Here is a 16349-nt window from a genome sequence, read left to right on the forward strand (position 1 = left end):
CCCAAGTCCCCTGCTGCGGTGGCGTCCGCCAGACAAGGCCGAGAGGGGGGTGGCGGGCAGGAACCAGAGGCCCCTCCTGCTCCTGAGATCAGAGGAGGCCTCCTCATCAGGGGAGGCCCCGTGAGGAGCAGTCATGGGCCACTCCTGCCTCTCCCAGCCAAGAGTATCAGGACGGGCGTGAGCCACAGAAGGGAGAAGTGACCGGCTGGACTTGCTCAAAATGAAAAACTCAGGCCCTGTGAAAGACTCTGTCACCAGGATGACAAGATAAGCCACAGACTGGGAGAAAATATTTGCAAACCGCATATCCAACAAAGGATGAGCATCTAGACTATATAAAGACCCCTCCAAACTCAACAGTGAAAAAAAAAAATCCCGTTAGAAAATGGGCAAAAGACATGCCTGACATTTCAATGAAGAGGACACACAGATGGCAAATGAACCTCAAGACATTCGACGACATTAGCCATCAGGAAAACGCAACTGAAAACCACATGAGATATGACACGCCCACCGCTGACACAATGCCACAATCCAACAGAACTGCCGCAACAGACTCGCCGTGGGGATCGGCCATCAGTCCTCAACAGTGCGTACGTGTGCGTGCTTGTGTTCGGTCTCCGCCCTACATTCTCACAACTCACAAACACACCCACCCTCTGGCTATTCGACACTTAAATTCAAAATTACACTTAACCCAACAAAAAGTCAACCTCGGCAGGCTCTCCCTCGTTTTCAAGGATAAAATCTGGTGGCATCTGATCACTATCTAATGGGAATTCAGAAAAGGCTCTTGCCATTGAGAATTAGGAAAACATCAAGGATGAAGGGACACTCCCAGATTTTAAAATTATATATTTTTTTTAATCACTGTATATTCAAAACATTCACTGTTACTCTTCCGAAAAATCACTGAAATAAAAAGGTGGGAAGGTGGATGAAGATTTTTAGAATGAGAAACAAGCCTTCCGTTATCATGGTGGTAATTCCCACAAGAAAGCTGACTGCATCCGGGCCCTGAGCCCCGCCCCACAGAAGGCTGCGGTTACCTGGCCTGGTCAGTTCACTGAAGAGATGCAGGAGAAAGCAGGGGTCATAAAGGCCATCGAGATCCACTGTGCGCCGGTCTTTAAAGATCAGTTCCTGTGCATCCTGAAAAAGCCCGAAACAAACAGAAATGTGTGGTCTGGCCACATAAATGTGGTAACATGTGAGTGCTTAGCCACTAATCTATAGAGTTCCAATGATTTTGAATATTTAAAAGCATAAGAAAACAGCACTTCTAACATGAAATGGAGATCTTTGGGATCTGCTTCAAACTAGTCTTTTTTGGGGGGGGGTTATGAAAGAAACAAGCACGGCTGGTGTTGATAATTGCTGCAGCTGAGTGACAGGTGTGGGGGGCCCTGTCTTGCTACCTCCGTATGTAGCTGGAATTGTACTTAACAGGATGTTAACAAACCGCAAGAAAAACAGCGCTTGTGTTTTGCAGTATGCTCTAGTTGAGGCTGCCAACAGAATCCCCTGAGGGTCGAGCAGAGCACGCACTGCTGCTGGGAGTGCTCCCTAGTGGCTCCCCTGGGCCCCCGCACCTCGGGGGGCAGCAGCCTCCGGTTCTGCGGGAAGTGAAGGATGGTCTTCATCATGCGGTCCCGATCCAGCAGGCGGAGGACGTCCCCGACACTCGGCTGTTGCCACAGCGACTTGCCCAGGCTCCGGCATGTCTTGTGATGCTCCACCGCCGCCGGGCCCCACAGCAGCACTCTAGAGCCGGATGGGGGAGAGCAGACAGGTCACTGGGCCCCACCGGAACAGAGTGCATGACGGAGGACGATGACCGTCACAGGCAGCGTGGCCGAGCAGCCAGCACTCGCCAGCCGCTGTCTGGAGCACGTGACAGGTGTTCTATCACTTGGTCCCCATCCTAACAAAGGGGGAGGGGGGGCTGGCAGAGATGCTAGCAGTGACGAGGGTGGGTGACGGTGTGGGGGGATGATGACACCTACTTGGAGCTTCCGATGTGCCACTTACTTTTAAGCCCTTCACGTCTACTAATTCACCGTTATCTGCATTTTGTATCTGTGTACCAACCCTGTCACGTAGGTACTATTATTATCCCCATTTTACAAATGGGGGACGAGGCACAGGGAGGGTTAAGAAAGTTGCTCAGCTGGTCACTTGCCCAGCCGGTAAGTGGCAGAGCTGGAATGTAAAACTGGGAGGTCTGGCTCCATAGGCCAGTCGCTGCGCCACAGCAGGAGAATCCTGGCTGCTCGGTGGTGCTTCCTTCCGGTTCACAGGCGGCCATGAGCACCGCAGGTCTGCCGCCAACAGCCTTCTGACTGTCCCTGCCTCGAGTCTACCATGTCAACGCCTCTGTTATGCGCCACCAACACCCAGTGAAGCTGCCCCAAGCCTCCCCTTCCTCCTACTTTTCTCCCCACTACCTCCCACCCACCTCCCCACTAGTGGAGGGTGCTCCCTGAGAGCCGGGCTCTGATGGGGACTCCTTCTCTGCCCCAAAACGTCTGTCAGCTCCCTGTCTCCTAGATGGAAATGATTAATATTCCAGTCTGACACCTAAAATCCTTACCGACCAGTCTATCTGGCCTTCCCACCACCTTTTCCCTACACACATCTTGTGATGCACATAAGCTGACCTGCTCACCATTCTCAGAAATGGACTTTTCCAACTCCCAGCTGTGGTGACACTGTTCCCTCCACGTGGTGTGCCCAGGCTCCTCCACTGACCCTCACCTCCATCCAATCCCTCCAGTGCCAACCCGGTCACGAAGCATTCCCTGCCTCCCCTTTGGGAGAGGGTACTCTCATGTGCTCCCCTAACAGCTGGGTTCCACCACCAAAGGCCAATTAGAAAGAGTTACATTTACAATAATCTGATTCCCTTAACAGACAGCAAGACTGGGTGTTATGCCTCTAGGTATTCCCAACAGCGCTGGGCCCAGCACCTCGTCAAACAGCAAGCGCTCAGTGAACATCTATTTAATTAAATACTTCTAAACTGAACTCCAAATACACACTCATTTCTGCGCACATCAGCAGGAGTCATTCAAGTTCAAAAATAAATTACCTTCTTTAGGAGGCTGTTCCCTGGGGGGGGGGGGCGGCGGGGGGGGGGACAGGCAAGCAGCTGACATACTGGACACATCCATCAAGTGGGCGCCATTTAGTGGTGTGAGATCTGTCCACTGAATGTCCACAGAGTTCCCATGTGGACCCCAAACTCAGGCCTCCTCCTTCAGGGATGAATATGGACCATCCTTAGAGCATGAGGCCAAGCCTTCCACAGGAGCTGGTATGTGACCTAGGGGAGCTCCATTCAGCCTACCCTCTCCCCGAGAATCAAAAAGGTATGAGAGAAAACCTGGGGAGCTTGCTGTGCAGAACATATTCCCCCAATCTCTGGATAGCACCTTCAAAGACCGCTGCTCACACCTCCAGGCCCAACCTCACCTGAAGTTCACGAGGCTGAGGTCGTTCTGTTCATACGCCCGGAGGAGAAGTAAAATCTTCTGGTCTAGAAATCAAATCAAGGTCCAGTTAGAAAGCTGAACCCCTCACATGCTCCTTCCACCCTGTCACACCACCTGGTCTCAAGCTCCCTGGTCACACAGCCCGGTCCCCTCACACTCCCTGGTCACACTGCCTGCCTGGTGCCCTCACACTCCCTGGTCACACAGCCCGGTCCCCTCACACTCCCCAGTCATATCGCCTGCCCGGTCCCCTCACAGCCCCTGGCCATACCACCCAGCCCCCACACCCTTACCCAGGACGCTGAGAGTGGCACCATAGGCCCCAAGGAGCACGGCAAAGTGGCTGCTTTCACAGACAGAGGGACACATCTTCACCACCACCGACATCAGATCCACCAGTGCTTCTGGAAGGAAACAACACTGAAATGCACAGCAGTGCAGGCGGTTGTGCACACAAGAATAAAAGTAGAGGAGGAAGCATTTCAGGGAACATTTAAATGCTTGAAATATCCTCCTCTGAACAGTATTAGTCTCTGGACTGTGCCTTGTCCCTCTTTTTCCTTTTTTAAATGAGGCATTTCTTCACCACCGTCTCTCTCCCCCTGGCTTTGGCAAGGCTGTCATTGCTCTCTTCACTCCCTCTCCCACATTTTAAGCCACCAAAAGATTTTAACACCTACGCATTCTCTTCTGTGATTATGTTAGCAAAGTCTCTATATATCTACTCCTGCCTAAATAAATGGTGGGGCCTTTGTGATTTTCCTACCACCCACACCAGGAACTCAGGGGACGGCTGTCTTCAATCCAGCAGGTGATTACAGACCGACCCCATGGGGATTTCTACTGGCTTGAGCATATTCATTCTGTCTCTAGGCAGAGCGTGGCTTCAAGAGGATAGGACCCTTCAGACTATCTCCTCTGCCGCTTGGCCCAAAGTCTGAGGAAACACTTCTTGGGCTTGGATTTGACAGAAACAAAACATCCTAATGCCATTTTGGTAATGCCTCCTTAGCTCTGAAAACGCATCGGTGCTAAACCTCAGTGCGCAGCTAGCGAGGGGCACCTTTTACTTGATTGTCCAGGTTTTCCTCTTCTTCAGACTTTAGTAGAGTTGGCAAAAACAGAGAATGCTGCGTGAGCATCATGTGGACCACTGGGAGCTGGATGAGCTTTGCGCACATGGAGTTTTCAGGAAGATACAGGTGCTGTATGGCAGCATGGAGGGTCTTTAAAAATGCATGGTCCTGATACCGAAATCTAGGAGGCAAGAATCAAAGGGGGAAAGAACTTCACATAGGGGAGTTTTATTTCGCAGGAGACAACAAAAAAACCTTTCTCTTGGCATTTTCTTAAGAAAAATTTCTAACACACCACAAAGATGAAAATTCTACGGTGCATACCCGTCTACCCATGTTGATCCCACTACTATCACCGCAGGACACTCGCTTTACCACACACCTAGCCATCCAAACACGGCAGGGGGCATTTCTGAAAACAGGGAGGGGATGCATTTATTTTCCTGCGGTGCGAACACCAAACGAACTTCCTGTTCGGTGAAAGTGCCAGGAGGCAGAACAGCTGAGCCTGAATCAAGATACCACTCACTGCTCAGCCCGCCCTGCCATGTCAGCCTCCCCGCCTCCTTGCGTCCGGCTACGGAGAACTCCTATCCAGGGGTTCAGAGGCCTTCTCGGCCTTCAATCCCTCAGAACCCACTGAAGGGATGAAAGCATCCTGCTCTGGAACAAAGCAGCTTTTCAGTCATATGTGACTAACCTTAAGAATCACTTAGCATACAATGGGCATTCTAGAAATATAAATTAACCGAAGCCTGAAAGAAATGTCACTATTTCATGATGGCGATCCAAGGCAGTCATTGATCTGTGACCCACCTTCACATCTTTCTCTTCTCTTGGGCCAAGTAAAGATTTTTCTGTTTTAAGTCGGTGACTAATCAGGGAAGTGAAAATTAGAGGCACAACGACAAACAGTTTCATGACTACCTGATTGCTGAGAACTGAAGAGTCTGACCCTATCAAGTGCGAGTGAGGATGTGAGGAAAAGATGTGCTGGGTGAGCTCAGAAACTTTGGAGAGCAAGCTAAAAATCTAGTAAAAGTGAAGCTGTGGCCACACTCCCTGCCAGCGAGCGCCCCTCCCTGAGAAAACCTGGCACGAGGCACGAAGGGGCGTGCAGCCTTCACTGCAGGCATGGGAGGGAGGGAGGGAGGAAGGGAGGGAGGAAGATGTCCACCAGCGGGTGAGGTGGGGGCTGAAAACAGAATCATACGCCCCCACCCCCGCAGCAAAAACAAATGGGCTGAGATCTAAGTGTATCAGCATGGGTAACTCGAAAACACTTGAGTGCAAAAAAAAAAAAAAAAAAAAAAAAAAGACACATAAGATGATACATTTGTATAGAAAGTGAAGCCAACTAATATACTGTCATTACTATTTACAGACATGCTGGCGTGCAACCAAGGTAGGAAAACACCCATGGCCATGATGAAGCCGGACCTCAGGAGAGTGACGCTTTGGCGGGAGGGGGGTTGGGGGGGGGGAGGTCGGGACAAACACAAGAAACTGCCGGCACTTATTCGATTGGGGCACTGCCGTCGTATTCTCTGCATGCTCTGGTTTCTTAAAAATATTTCATTTTTTAAAGGCCGCTTCTGTCATCGTCATGTCAGTGGGTAAATCGTCCAGCCTCTGTGGCACCCCACACCCCGTCATCCGTGAACCGGGAGCGGCCCATGTTCCGCAGACGCCGGGCTAACGAGCGGCCATGCAGGCTTGGTGTCGCACACTCACGCCCTTACTCAATCACCCCGAGAGACCAAAACGGACTCACTTGAGTCCAGTCTTCACAAATTTCTGCCAATCACCAGGATCAACTTCATTAAGGGAATTCTGTGAATAAAAGCAAGAAATATTCAGGGGACATCTTCAATTAATTTAAAGCACAGAATACAGAACTTAAATTAGAGCCGTTCGGTAAACACGGAATACAGTGAGTGACCTAAGGAGTCCACAGAAGCACGCAGTTGTTTCTTTCTTTTATTTTTTAAATTGTTTTATTATTCCTGCTAGTAGCTGTCATTTTATTAGCATGTCTATGATCACCAAATGAGCAGAAAAACACTCCCTAATAGTCCTGTTACCTCTCCCTCTGTCCACCACTTCAGAAGGTGCTCTTGGCCTGCGTCACGCACAGGGCCAGCCACTCAGGCCTTCAACACAGGACAGCACCTCTCCCCAGCGGAAGACCTTTGCACCACCAGCAGGGCCGATGCTGGTCCACAATCACTGATGTAGAGAAAATCTCCAAATACAGCGCTAAGTTAAATCAGAGGGGTGGGTGCTCTGGAGGAAAGGGAACCTCCTGGGATGATAAAAATCTCTGATGGGAGCGTGGGCACAAGGATATAAGTGCATTTGTCAACACTAAACTCTGCACTTAAGAGCCCATATTTACACACACGCGCGCGCGTGCACACACACACACACACACACACACACACACACCAAGAGCCTGTATTTCACAACATGAAAATTACTCCTCAGTTCAAAGGGTTGGTGAGGTGGGCTCAGAGTGGGCGGCTGCGTGTGCGTGGGGGCAGGGGGCACAGGGGAACTCTGTACTGTCTGCTCAGCTCTGCTGTGAACCCCAAACCTAGAAACAGTGCATCTGTGAAAGAGGAAAAAAGAAGAGAGAGAATGGGAGGGAGGGGAGGGGGAAGGCAAATCCCTGAGAAGAGCACAGCCTGCCCTCAGTCATCGGGCTGGCCTGCGGGACGAGGGGCTGACGACGGGGTCACACAGGAAGGGCCACTGTCACCAGTGGCGGGTGAGCCCAGCACCCTCCTCTACGCTCAGCTCTCCCTAGGTCTCGGGGATGTTCCTCGTGCCCCCTAGTTCTGCCACGTTTGGGCTCCTAGGTACTCTGAATGCACAAACCTGTAACACAATGATTTAAGGCTGAGATACAGGTTAAAAAGTCTCCTGATACAACATAAGCACACTGCTTGATCTATAACCTACGAATCTATTTATCACCCAACTGTCACCTAGGGTTATTTTCCTGAGGAGTATTTTTTAAATTTGGGGTCCAGAGTTTAAACACAAGTCACAGACCCTATGAGTTTTAACGCAATTTTACATCACGGACTGAGGAATAACTCCTATCCTTCAGGATGTTATTCCCGAGCAAAAATAATTTTATAATGACCAAAAATAGGTGAGTATTTCCAAATTTTATGACAGCTCTAGGCTCACAGTGGCAAGAAGCTCCGTGAACCCCAAGCATAAGAATCTTAAATAAAACTACTCTAAGGCACATCATGATCACGTTGCTTCAAACAACGTAAAGAAAAAAAGATCCTAAGGCAGGGGAACAAAGGTAAGAATGACAAACTTCTTATCGAGAACTATGTATGCCAGAAGACAGGAAAGCAATGACGTTTGACAATGCTCACAGGAAAGAAAAACCTGGAATGAAACTTCCCAACTCATTCTGAGGGCTATGTTACCTGATCCTAAAACCAAAAAACAACAGACTGCTAGAAAATGAAATTATAAACAGATATCCCACATGCACACAGATGGAAAAATTCTTAATAAAATATTAGCACATCAAATCCAACGATACGGAAAAACTGTAATACATTGTAATCAAGCAGGTGTATCCCAGGAACGTAAAGTTAAACCATCAAAAATCAATTAATGTAAGTCATCTTATTAACAGACTAAACAAAAAAGCCAAAACCATAAACCATTTCAGGAGAAGCAAAAATGCTCTTGACAAAATCCCACATCCATTCTTGGAAGGCGGCGGCGGCGCATCGTCTCGGGGCAGACTCGGCCCTGCTCATCTCCCACTACTTCTGAGCGCACATCTGTGAACTCTGGTCTGTCTATTCCACTCTTTCAGAGTGTAATCAGGCTCTCTAAGGAAAGGAAAGACACCTACCAGCAGCTCACTAAATCTCAGCAGCATCTGCCTCTCCTGATCCCGGGTATCGTCACAGTCTTGCTGGCCACCACGGAAAGACACGATCAGCCATTTCACACAGGACTCCAACAGAGTCCTCCTCCAGGCATGCAGCTCTCCGGCCGACCCTTCCAACACTGCAGACACAGAGTCGGCCACGCTCCAACTGCACAGGAGACAGAAGGCACAGAGTCAGGGGGATGGCCTAAACCCCTCCAGCTTAAGCGTAACTCCCATTACAATGGGCCACCTGGGACAGATGCTCTGAGTCCCATTCCCCCACAGCACCTAAGCACCAGAGTCCACGGCTGCCCTGGACTCCTTGCTCCAGCGTCACAGATACACCAGTAGTTTTACAATTACCAGAAACAATACTACTGCACCAGAAAAAAAGATACATTGTCCAGACTTTGCCTAAATCAGGCTATCTCAGTGTCAGTACTACTGACATGTTGGGCCAGATTATTCTTTCTTGGCGGGGGGGGGCAGTGCTATGCATAGTAAGATATTTAGCAGCACCCCTGGCCTCTACCCTCTAGAAGCCAGAAGTGACAACCCCCCTCCACTGCGTTGTGACAATAAAAAAATGTCAGATGTGGCCAACTGTCCCCTGGAGGGGGCAAAATCACCCCCGGTTGAGAACCGCTGCTCTCAGGGCATCAGACCCAGCCATCCACTCATGGAGACGTGCTCGCTCCAGGCAGGATGGCTAGAAGCAGACTTCCTGTAGGAGGTGCCTTCTCACCGACTGGCATGAAAGCAGTGCGGCAACTTCCCACTAGTTTCTAAAAACTACAAGGAAAAGTGAAGTGGGGAGGGGAACGTAAGCCTTCACACCTCTCGCGCCTGCCGGGAGTCCGAAGCAAGCCGGGCAAATGGTCCATGAGGACCGCAAGCTCCTTGGGTCTTGCAAACGGGACCAGCTGGGCCAGGACCTCCTGATGCAGCCCGGACGCTGGGGGCCCATCCGTGCTGAGAAGCCTGGCCTGCAGCCGTTTCCACAGGGCCTTCCTCAAGACGGGAATGACAGCAGAGGACACTAGGCAGAGACAAAAAGGAGAAATGGTCACACACCGCAGCATGCTGGGGCCCGCACACACCAGCTCACAGAGCCCACGGCTAACTTTTAGGAATTTTGTGACTGGGTGAGGTCACACTCGTAGCTTGAGGTCGGCCAGGGCAGGAGCACAGATGCCACGGAGATTGGCAAATGCAAGGGCCAGTTTGTTAAAGGCTGACCAGCATGCCACTGGTTACCTCTCGTCAGTCAACCCTCCGACACCGGGCCCTGAGTGTAAGCCTAGCTCGAAGCTGGTCGTGGGACTGTGAGGACCCAAGTTCTGGACTCGCTCGGGATTCCTGCCTCGAAGGCACGGGAGTTGGGGAGGTACACCAAGAATCACTGACTAGAGGGGGCGCCTGGGTGGCTCAGTCAGTTAAGTGTCCAACTGTTGGTTTCAGCTCAGGTCTTGATCTCATGGGTTGTGAGATCGAGCCCTATGTCAGGCTCCCTACTCAGCATGGAGTCTGCTTGAGATTCTCTCCCTCTCTCTCTGCCCCTCCCACGCGTTCTCTAAAATAAATAAATAAATCTTAAAAAAAAAATCACTGACTAGAAGGAGGCTCCCTATCACTGGTACAAAGTCATGACACACTGAGGGAAAGCAGGAAGTGAACAATCATTCATACACACGATAAAAAGAAATTAAAGCATATTTCAGGTGAGCAAAAAGTGCCTTGGACCTGAAACCCTACAGGTGGAGAGGGCTGGGCCCAAGCTGCCTTGACTCAGCGTCACTCACTGACACTTCTTCTGCTGGGGACAATGGGCTGGGACAAAGGGCGGTCACCCCGAATGCCTCCCTTGCCCCGGTGCTGACCCTTCCTCGACCCAGCCCTCCCCAGCTTCCTGCGGGGGGGGGGGGGGGGGGCGGGGGTGGACGGGAACGTGGGGCAGCACCTCAACCCACGGCCAAGCCCCGAGACAGGGGAGGGGTGGGAGTGCGAATCTCTCCTCTTTCTCGATCTCCAGGGCTCGGTCAGTGGCTGGAGGACAGACAGAACTTAGCCCATACCCCAACTGTGGGAGTTCCCGGTTAGACCTCCTCAGCCCTCTGACTTAACACCCCCAGCTGCCCGAAGCCACCAGCTGCTGTACCTCCCGCCGGGCGTGCGCAGGGGCCCCGTGTCCTGGTCTGGAGGTACGTGTGGAGGAGAGGGAGCAAGTCATCCAGGTGCTCCTGGAGGCAGAGCCCTGTGCCGGGCTGCCCACACCACAGCTCGAACCACAGGAGGTGGGTGCAGCTCAGCCGCAGGAGCAGGGCGGCGATGCCGAGGGCCACCTGCGTCCGCCGGGCCAGGCAGTAGTCGAGCAGGTCCACCCCGACCACGGGGGCCAGCGCTGGCTCTCTCTGCAGAGTGTGGAGGAATACGGCATCCAGCTCGTCCACGGCCAATGTGGGGAGCAAAGTCCCCAGGCCTTTCACAAACTCGGAGGCCCAAAGGAGCTCACTGCTCTGCAGCTGGTCCTGGGGGCTGCTGGTCAACAGCTGGACCAGGGTCTTGCCAAGAGCGTTCAGGTGTCTCTCCTTCCCGGGAGACTTCGTGGGCCACTGGGCCACCAGCTGGGCCTCAGGCAGGCTCAGCAGGGCCAGGGTGACCTCTCGGAGTTGGGCGCCCTCCATGTAGGGATGCAGTCCCTGCAGGGCCTCCAGTTGCGGGAGGGTCTTTGGTGGTGACGTGGCCGAGCCAGTCCTCCTGTTTCGCAACTCCTTCAACACGCTCTGAGTGATGGCCTCCAAGTACCTGGCCAGGAGGCCCCGCTGACCAGTGCTCTGGAGGACCGGGGCGCTAGCCACCAGCAGCTGTAGGACCCCCGCGCTGAGGTGGGCTGCCAGGAGTTTCACGAGGACAGGGCTGAGGGTGTGCGGAGGGAGGGCCTGTTGCTCCAGGGCCAGGTACCAGCCCTCCAGTGTGGGGTGTCGGAGGATGGCCAGGAGCACCTCCTCCAGCGTCTGAAACAGGGTGACAAGGCACAGACCTCACACAGGGCCCAACGCCAGCAGGAAGTAGGACGGAGGGCAGGCAACGGCCTTCCTAAGCCATGCCATCCGCAAGGCCCACAGCACCCCAACCCAAGCCCGGTCAAAGCTATGACCCGACTGCAGTGCATTGCCCCCGCTCCCCGCCCGCCGGGCAACTGTGACAGCTGAACCATGACTGCGCCAGTGCCCCACCCACACCGGCAGGTGTCTGACAAATTCAGACTGAACGGATTGACTGTACAGCAGAACTGCTCTCCAGCAGGGGATGGGCTATGCAGAAATGCCCAAATGTGGTGAAGACCAATCATCTGGCTCCTGCTTAGCAGCCCTGCCCTCCAACATCAACCTGACCGAGGGACGCAGGGATCCCTGGAGCAGCAGGATCACAGCGCGGGAGGCCCTGCATCTGGGAACCACCGGTGGGTGGGGATCAAGCTGCTGCGCGAGCCGGTGGAGCTGGAACCGAAGGTTAACGTGCGGGCAGAGGTTGAGCCTTGAGTGACCCCCGGGGAACCAGCTCTGACCCACCACCGTGTTCAAACCGCCGGGCAGAAAGCGGCTGAGCACCCTTGTTGGATTAGAGAATAACCTATTCCAGTCGTTCTCAGCAGCCGTGCAGAACACAATTCCTAGCCCACAAAGTGACCCCGGGCCCTGGGCCCGGGAATACGTTCTCTTCCTCATTCGCTCAACAGGGAAGGAAACAGGAGTCTGTCACACCTTCCAATGGACCTCTGCCCATTAAAAACAGAGAAGCGTGGTTTCGTTTAGCGCTGCCTTGCCCCGTCTAACGACTACTAGGTGGTGGTCCTGCACCTACAGACACCTTCCAGAAAGTCAACCCGGAGATCAGAGGAAGGAGGCCGTCCATGAAGAGCGTGACTGCTTCCCGAACCCAGTAAAACAGGTAAAATGGCAGATGGTGAGAGAAAGATGCACCCTAGCCCCAAGTCAACAGTGGCTCCGAGGTCCCCAGCAGGGGAGAGGTAAGCTCACGCTGTGGAGCTACCAGGCCAGCCGCACCCACCGCCCAGCCTTCGTTCAACACAGGCTGCAACAGCTCAAAAGGAAAACGTTCCCAGTTCTCAAGATGCTCACGTCACCTGGTGTAAGAGAAACCGCTCGCAGGTAAGGCAACTAGAAAGCTACATGCCCACATTATACCATGCTTATCTGTAGATGCAGGGGTCAGGGGTTGGGGGGGAGGTTCAGTGTCCCCTTTACAGTGTTCTGCATTTCCTTATTTACCTGCACCGAACACGTCCTCGTGTTGGATCAGAAGCAGAGGGAAAGCCAGGGTCCGAGACTTGACAGGAAAAGGTTAACAGGAAGGAGACCCACAGAAGAATGGCAGCGGTACCTTGTCATTGGCCAGCTCCAGCGAGGCCAAGGACTCCATGTCCAAAAAGAGGTCAGATTCGGCCTGGGCGGCCTCGCGTTTCTGCTGGTTCTGCGCATCCAGCTGCACACAGTGGATGACCAGGCGCCTGAGGAGGTCCAGAAGGAGCTGCAGGAGGGCAGGCCCTGCACTTCGGCCCAGCTGCAAGGACAAGAGCCGCAAGACTGCTCAGAGGCCGGGGGGGCCCCCCTCACAGTCGCCACGACCGTGACTACCGCGTCTCTCCACAATCAGAAGGGGCCACGTTACCAGAAACAAGGACTGAGGAGGGCAACAGGCTAGAGTGGCAACTCCTTGTAAAACACTGAGAACCTCAAAGTCCTTTCTCAGTAAGATGTGCCCCTTAAATCTCAATGAAGTATGCAGGTTTATCTTGACCACGTTGAGGGAAACCCAAACTAAAACTCCGTAAACCACACCGGAACAGAAAGCTCACCAATGAATGACAAAATTACAACTTATGCAAGACGGTGGGTCTGGCAGAGCACTGACCCAGTCTGCCGTGTGAAGGACCCTGGCCCGACTGGCGGCTGCCCTAGCAGCAGGGTCAGCCACGTTGGCTCCTGGTCTGCAGGGGTCTGCAGCTGCTGAGGGGTACAGATTCTGCGACGGGTACAGAAGCCTGCAGAAACTGGGTGCCGAACCCACCTCTGCACGTCTGCTCCAGGGAGGAGAAGGAGCCCAGCAGAGAGGGACAGGCAGTGAACGAGCAGCCCAGGCTCCCCAGCTGGGGGCGGGGGGGGGGCGGGGAGGGGTAGTCCTGTGTATGTCACGTCACTAAGTCTTCTTGTGAGCAACAGGGTGACAATGAGACTCCAGGGCTCTAGCAATACCATCACTCGGTCTGGACCTGACTCCCAAGGGGGCCGCTCTGGAGAGAGATGTGGGGACACGCGGGGTCTGCGGGGAGAGGCCGGGGCGGTGCTGACCTGGGCGAAACTCTCCACGGTGCTCCTGAGGTAGAGCAGCAAGTGTTTGGCTGAGCGTAGGAGCTGGTGCATCGGGATGTGCAGGAGGGCAGCCTGCAGCTGCGCCTGAACCCGCCCGTCCAGGAGCGCGCCCTCGCTCTCGTAGGACGTCTGCAGCAGGGCTGCGAAGGAGGAGGCTGGAGGACCCTGGGGGGCAAGGCTGCCTGGCGTCTGAAGGGGCTTGGGGAGGCAGCAAAAGCCCGGAGGGGAGGAAAGACAAACAACCACAGATGAAAAAGGCGCACGGTCTGCTAAGACAGGTACAGGATGACGTTCATGACAAGCGGACACTTCACAATCACGTCCTAATACTAGAAAATACGTGGCCGCATGACGTTTTATTTAAGCAAATTAAGCCGCAGTGTTCTCAGTCACAGGTATGTTCCCAGAGGGCCTTAACACGAAGGCACTGGATCGGGAAGGCGTTCCCACCTGCTGGGGAACGAATGCTGCAGCCTGGAGCCACGTGAGACAGATATTTCACTCAGAAGAGTCACTGTGCGGTCAAGCATCTGACTTGATTTCAGCTTAGGTCACGATCTCAAGCCCCGCGACAGGCTCTGCACTCCGTGGGGAATCTGCTTCTCCCCCTGCCCCCCCCATCACTCATGCTCGCTCTCTCTCGCTCTCAAATAAATAAATAAAATCTTAAAAAAAAAAAAAAAGAAGAAGAAGAAGAGTCACTGTGATTAATCACTTGCAACTGGGAGGTCACAGCTGTGCAGGAGCCAGCTCGGTAAGCTCCAGGCCTTCCAAAGGCCCTCCCCCAGGAGCCCTGGTCAGAGTATCTTGTTGGGAGACTAACAAGACAGCGGACAGAATGAAGACAAATTTCTGGACTTCTACCTCAAACTGAAGTTGTTGATTTTTCCTACGACAACCACGCTGCCTTTTTTATTCACCCCCACGTGCCTCGTATTACTCTAACTCCACACATTCCACATCGTAAGGCCAACGAAACGAGGCTGCATGTGTCCAGAAACACAGCAGGTCTCCAGGCGGGGTCCCCGGACCAGCAGCAGTGCTGCTCGGAACCGCCGAGAGAGGCCAACCCCCCGGGGCCCCCTGCCGAACCAAACACACTCAGGGTGGGGCCCGGAAACCATGTCTGACGCCCCTTGGAGGGTGAGCAGCACTGCTGGGACCTACTCAACAGAGAGCGGACACCTTCCTCCGAGCACCTGTGAGATGCAGCCCTGACCTGTGACGCTGGGGGCCTCCAGGGCCCGGGCTGACAGCTGAGCCTGCATGGCTAAGGGGCGTGCTAAGGCCCACTGAAGAAAGCTAGGACCCACACGTGCCAGATGACTTGGTAAGGAGAAAAGGCAACCTCCCTCCCTCCCCGAAGCCAGCACGGTGACGAGGGAGCCATGCAGCCTGCAGGAAACTCAATTCCCTGAATCACCAAGCCATCTAGGCTCCATCCTAGCAGCTGAGCAGCAGTGACGCCCCTCGAGCGCCTTCTCTTGTGCAGGGAAAGCAGAAGGTCAACAAGCTTCTCCCTGGAAGCAACAGCTGCACAGCTGGGGCACAGCCAGAGTAGCCCACGGAAGGCACCTCGGGGTTTTCTAGGCAAAGGCCTGGCTTCTGTGGGAGCAGTGATGCCCAGCTCACCGAGGCCTCTCGGGCTGGCTCTGGGATCCAGCGGCTGTAGTATCCGCGGAACCGGGACAGCTGATGGCAGCAAGGCGGGGCCGGAGGCTCCAACGTGTCATAAGCCTGAAGCAGCAGACACAGAGCCAGAGGGTCCCTCTGCGTGTGGAGCAGGTCTGTCAGTACTGCCGTCAGATACGCCAGGATGCTCTCTCCTGCAGGGGAATGAGATGTGTGACCATCCTTCTGCGACCCATCAATACCACCAACTCCCACACGGATTCGAGACCCAGCAAAATGCAAGCCAACACACTGAAAGGCAGTTGCTACCACTGCAGAGCACACCCAGACTCCATTTCATTGACTCTGTGACACACACATACTCAGGCTTCCGGTCCCAAGGCCTGGAAGTGGAGACCCAGGCGTGGAAGAAGTGATGCAGAAGCCATGTGCGGCCAGGACTCGCTTGGTGCTCACCAATCCGTTTCTCGTTCCTTGGCACGCAGGCGTCGCCCGTGGTTAGGCTAGGACGTGACTGAGGCAGCCACTTCCAGGCCTGGCCAGAACAGCCTCTGCTTGACTGCCCGCTCTCTCTTCCTTTTCCAAGGTGACCCCTGAAGCCGCATGTTGAGACAGCACAGCTACAAGATGGGAGTGGCATGGAGCCCTGAGCTGCCTCCTACAGGACAGTCACCCAAAAGAGCAACGTGACCTGTGCTAGACTATGGCAAGGTCTAGAAAAACAGCTTTACTCGTTAAACCACTACATGTTGGGGCTTCTTTGTTATTGCAGCAAAGCCTGAGCAACCCTAAGGACACCACTGTGATCTGTGAGTACTTCCTAGGTTCTATGTTCCCGCAA

General features: G+C 53.7%; 1 protein-coding gene across 2 annotated transcripts in view; it reads right to left on the reverse strand.

Annotated features, from left to right (window-relative positions):
- The window catches only part of URB1 (URB1 ribosome biogenesis homolog), a 64606-nt gene that overhangs the window by 16594 nt on the left and 31663 nt on the right, over nt 1–16349 (reverse strand). Inside the window, exons 19-30 of one of the 2 annotated variants that reach the window (XM_027585852.2) lie at nt 15509–15702; nt 13856–14065; nt 12888–13067; nt 10642–11497; nt 9321–9522; nt 8463–8649; nt 6345–6403; nt 4558–4751; nt 3788–3898; nt 3475–3538; nt 1593–1764; nt 1050–1152 (exon numbers count right to left, since the gene is read on the reverse strand). In XM_027585852.2, coding sequence (XP_027441653.2) covers nt 1050–1152; nt 1593–1764; nt 3475–3538; nt 3788–3898; nt 4558–4751; nt 6345–6403; nt 8463–8649; nt 9321–9522; nt 10642–11497; nt 12888–13067; nt 13856–14065; nt 15509–15702 — 2532 coding nt within the window. Of the gene's footprint in view, nt 1–1049; nt 1153–1592; nt 1765–3474; nt 3539–3787; nt 3899–4557; nt 4752–6344; nt 6404–8462; nt 8650–9320; nt 9523–10641; nt 11498–12887; nt 13068–13855; nt 14075–15508; nt 15703–16349 lie in introns of both variants that reach the window. The other variant, XM_027585851.2, reaches the window with a different exon arrangement.

Source organism: Zalophus californianus, chromosome 1 (assembly GCF_009762305.2).
Source record: "Zalophus californianus isolate mZalCal1 chromosome 1, mZalCal1.pri.v2, whole genome shotgun sequence".
NCBI classification, from domain to species: Eukaryota; Metazoa; Chordata; class Mammalia; order Carnivora; family Otariidae; genus Zalophus; species Zalophus californianus.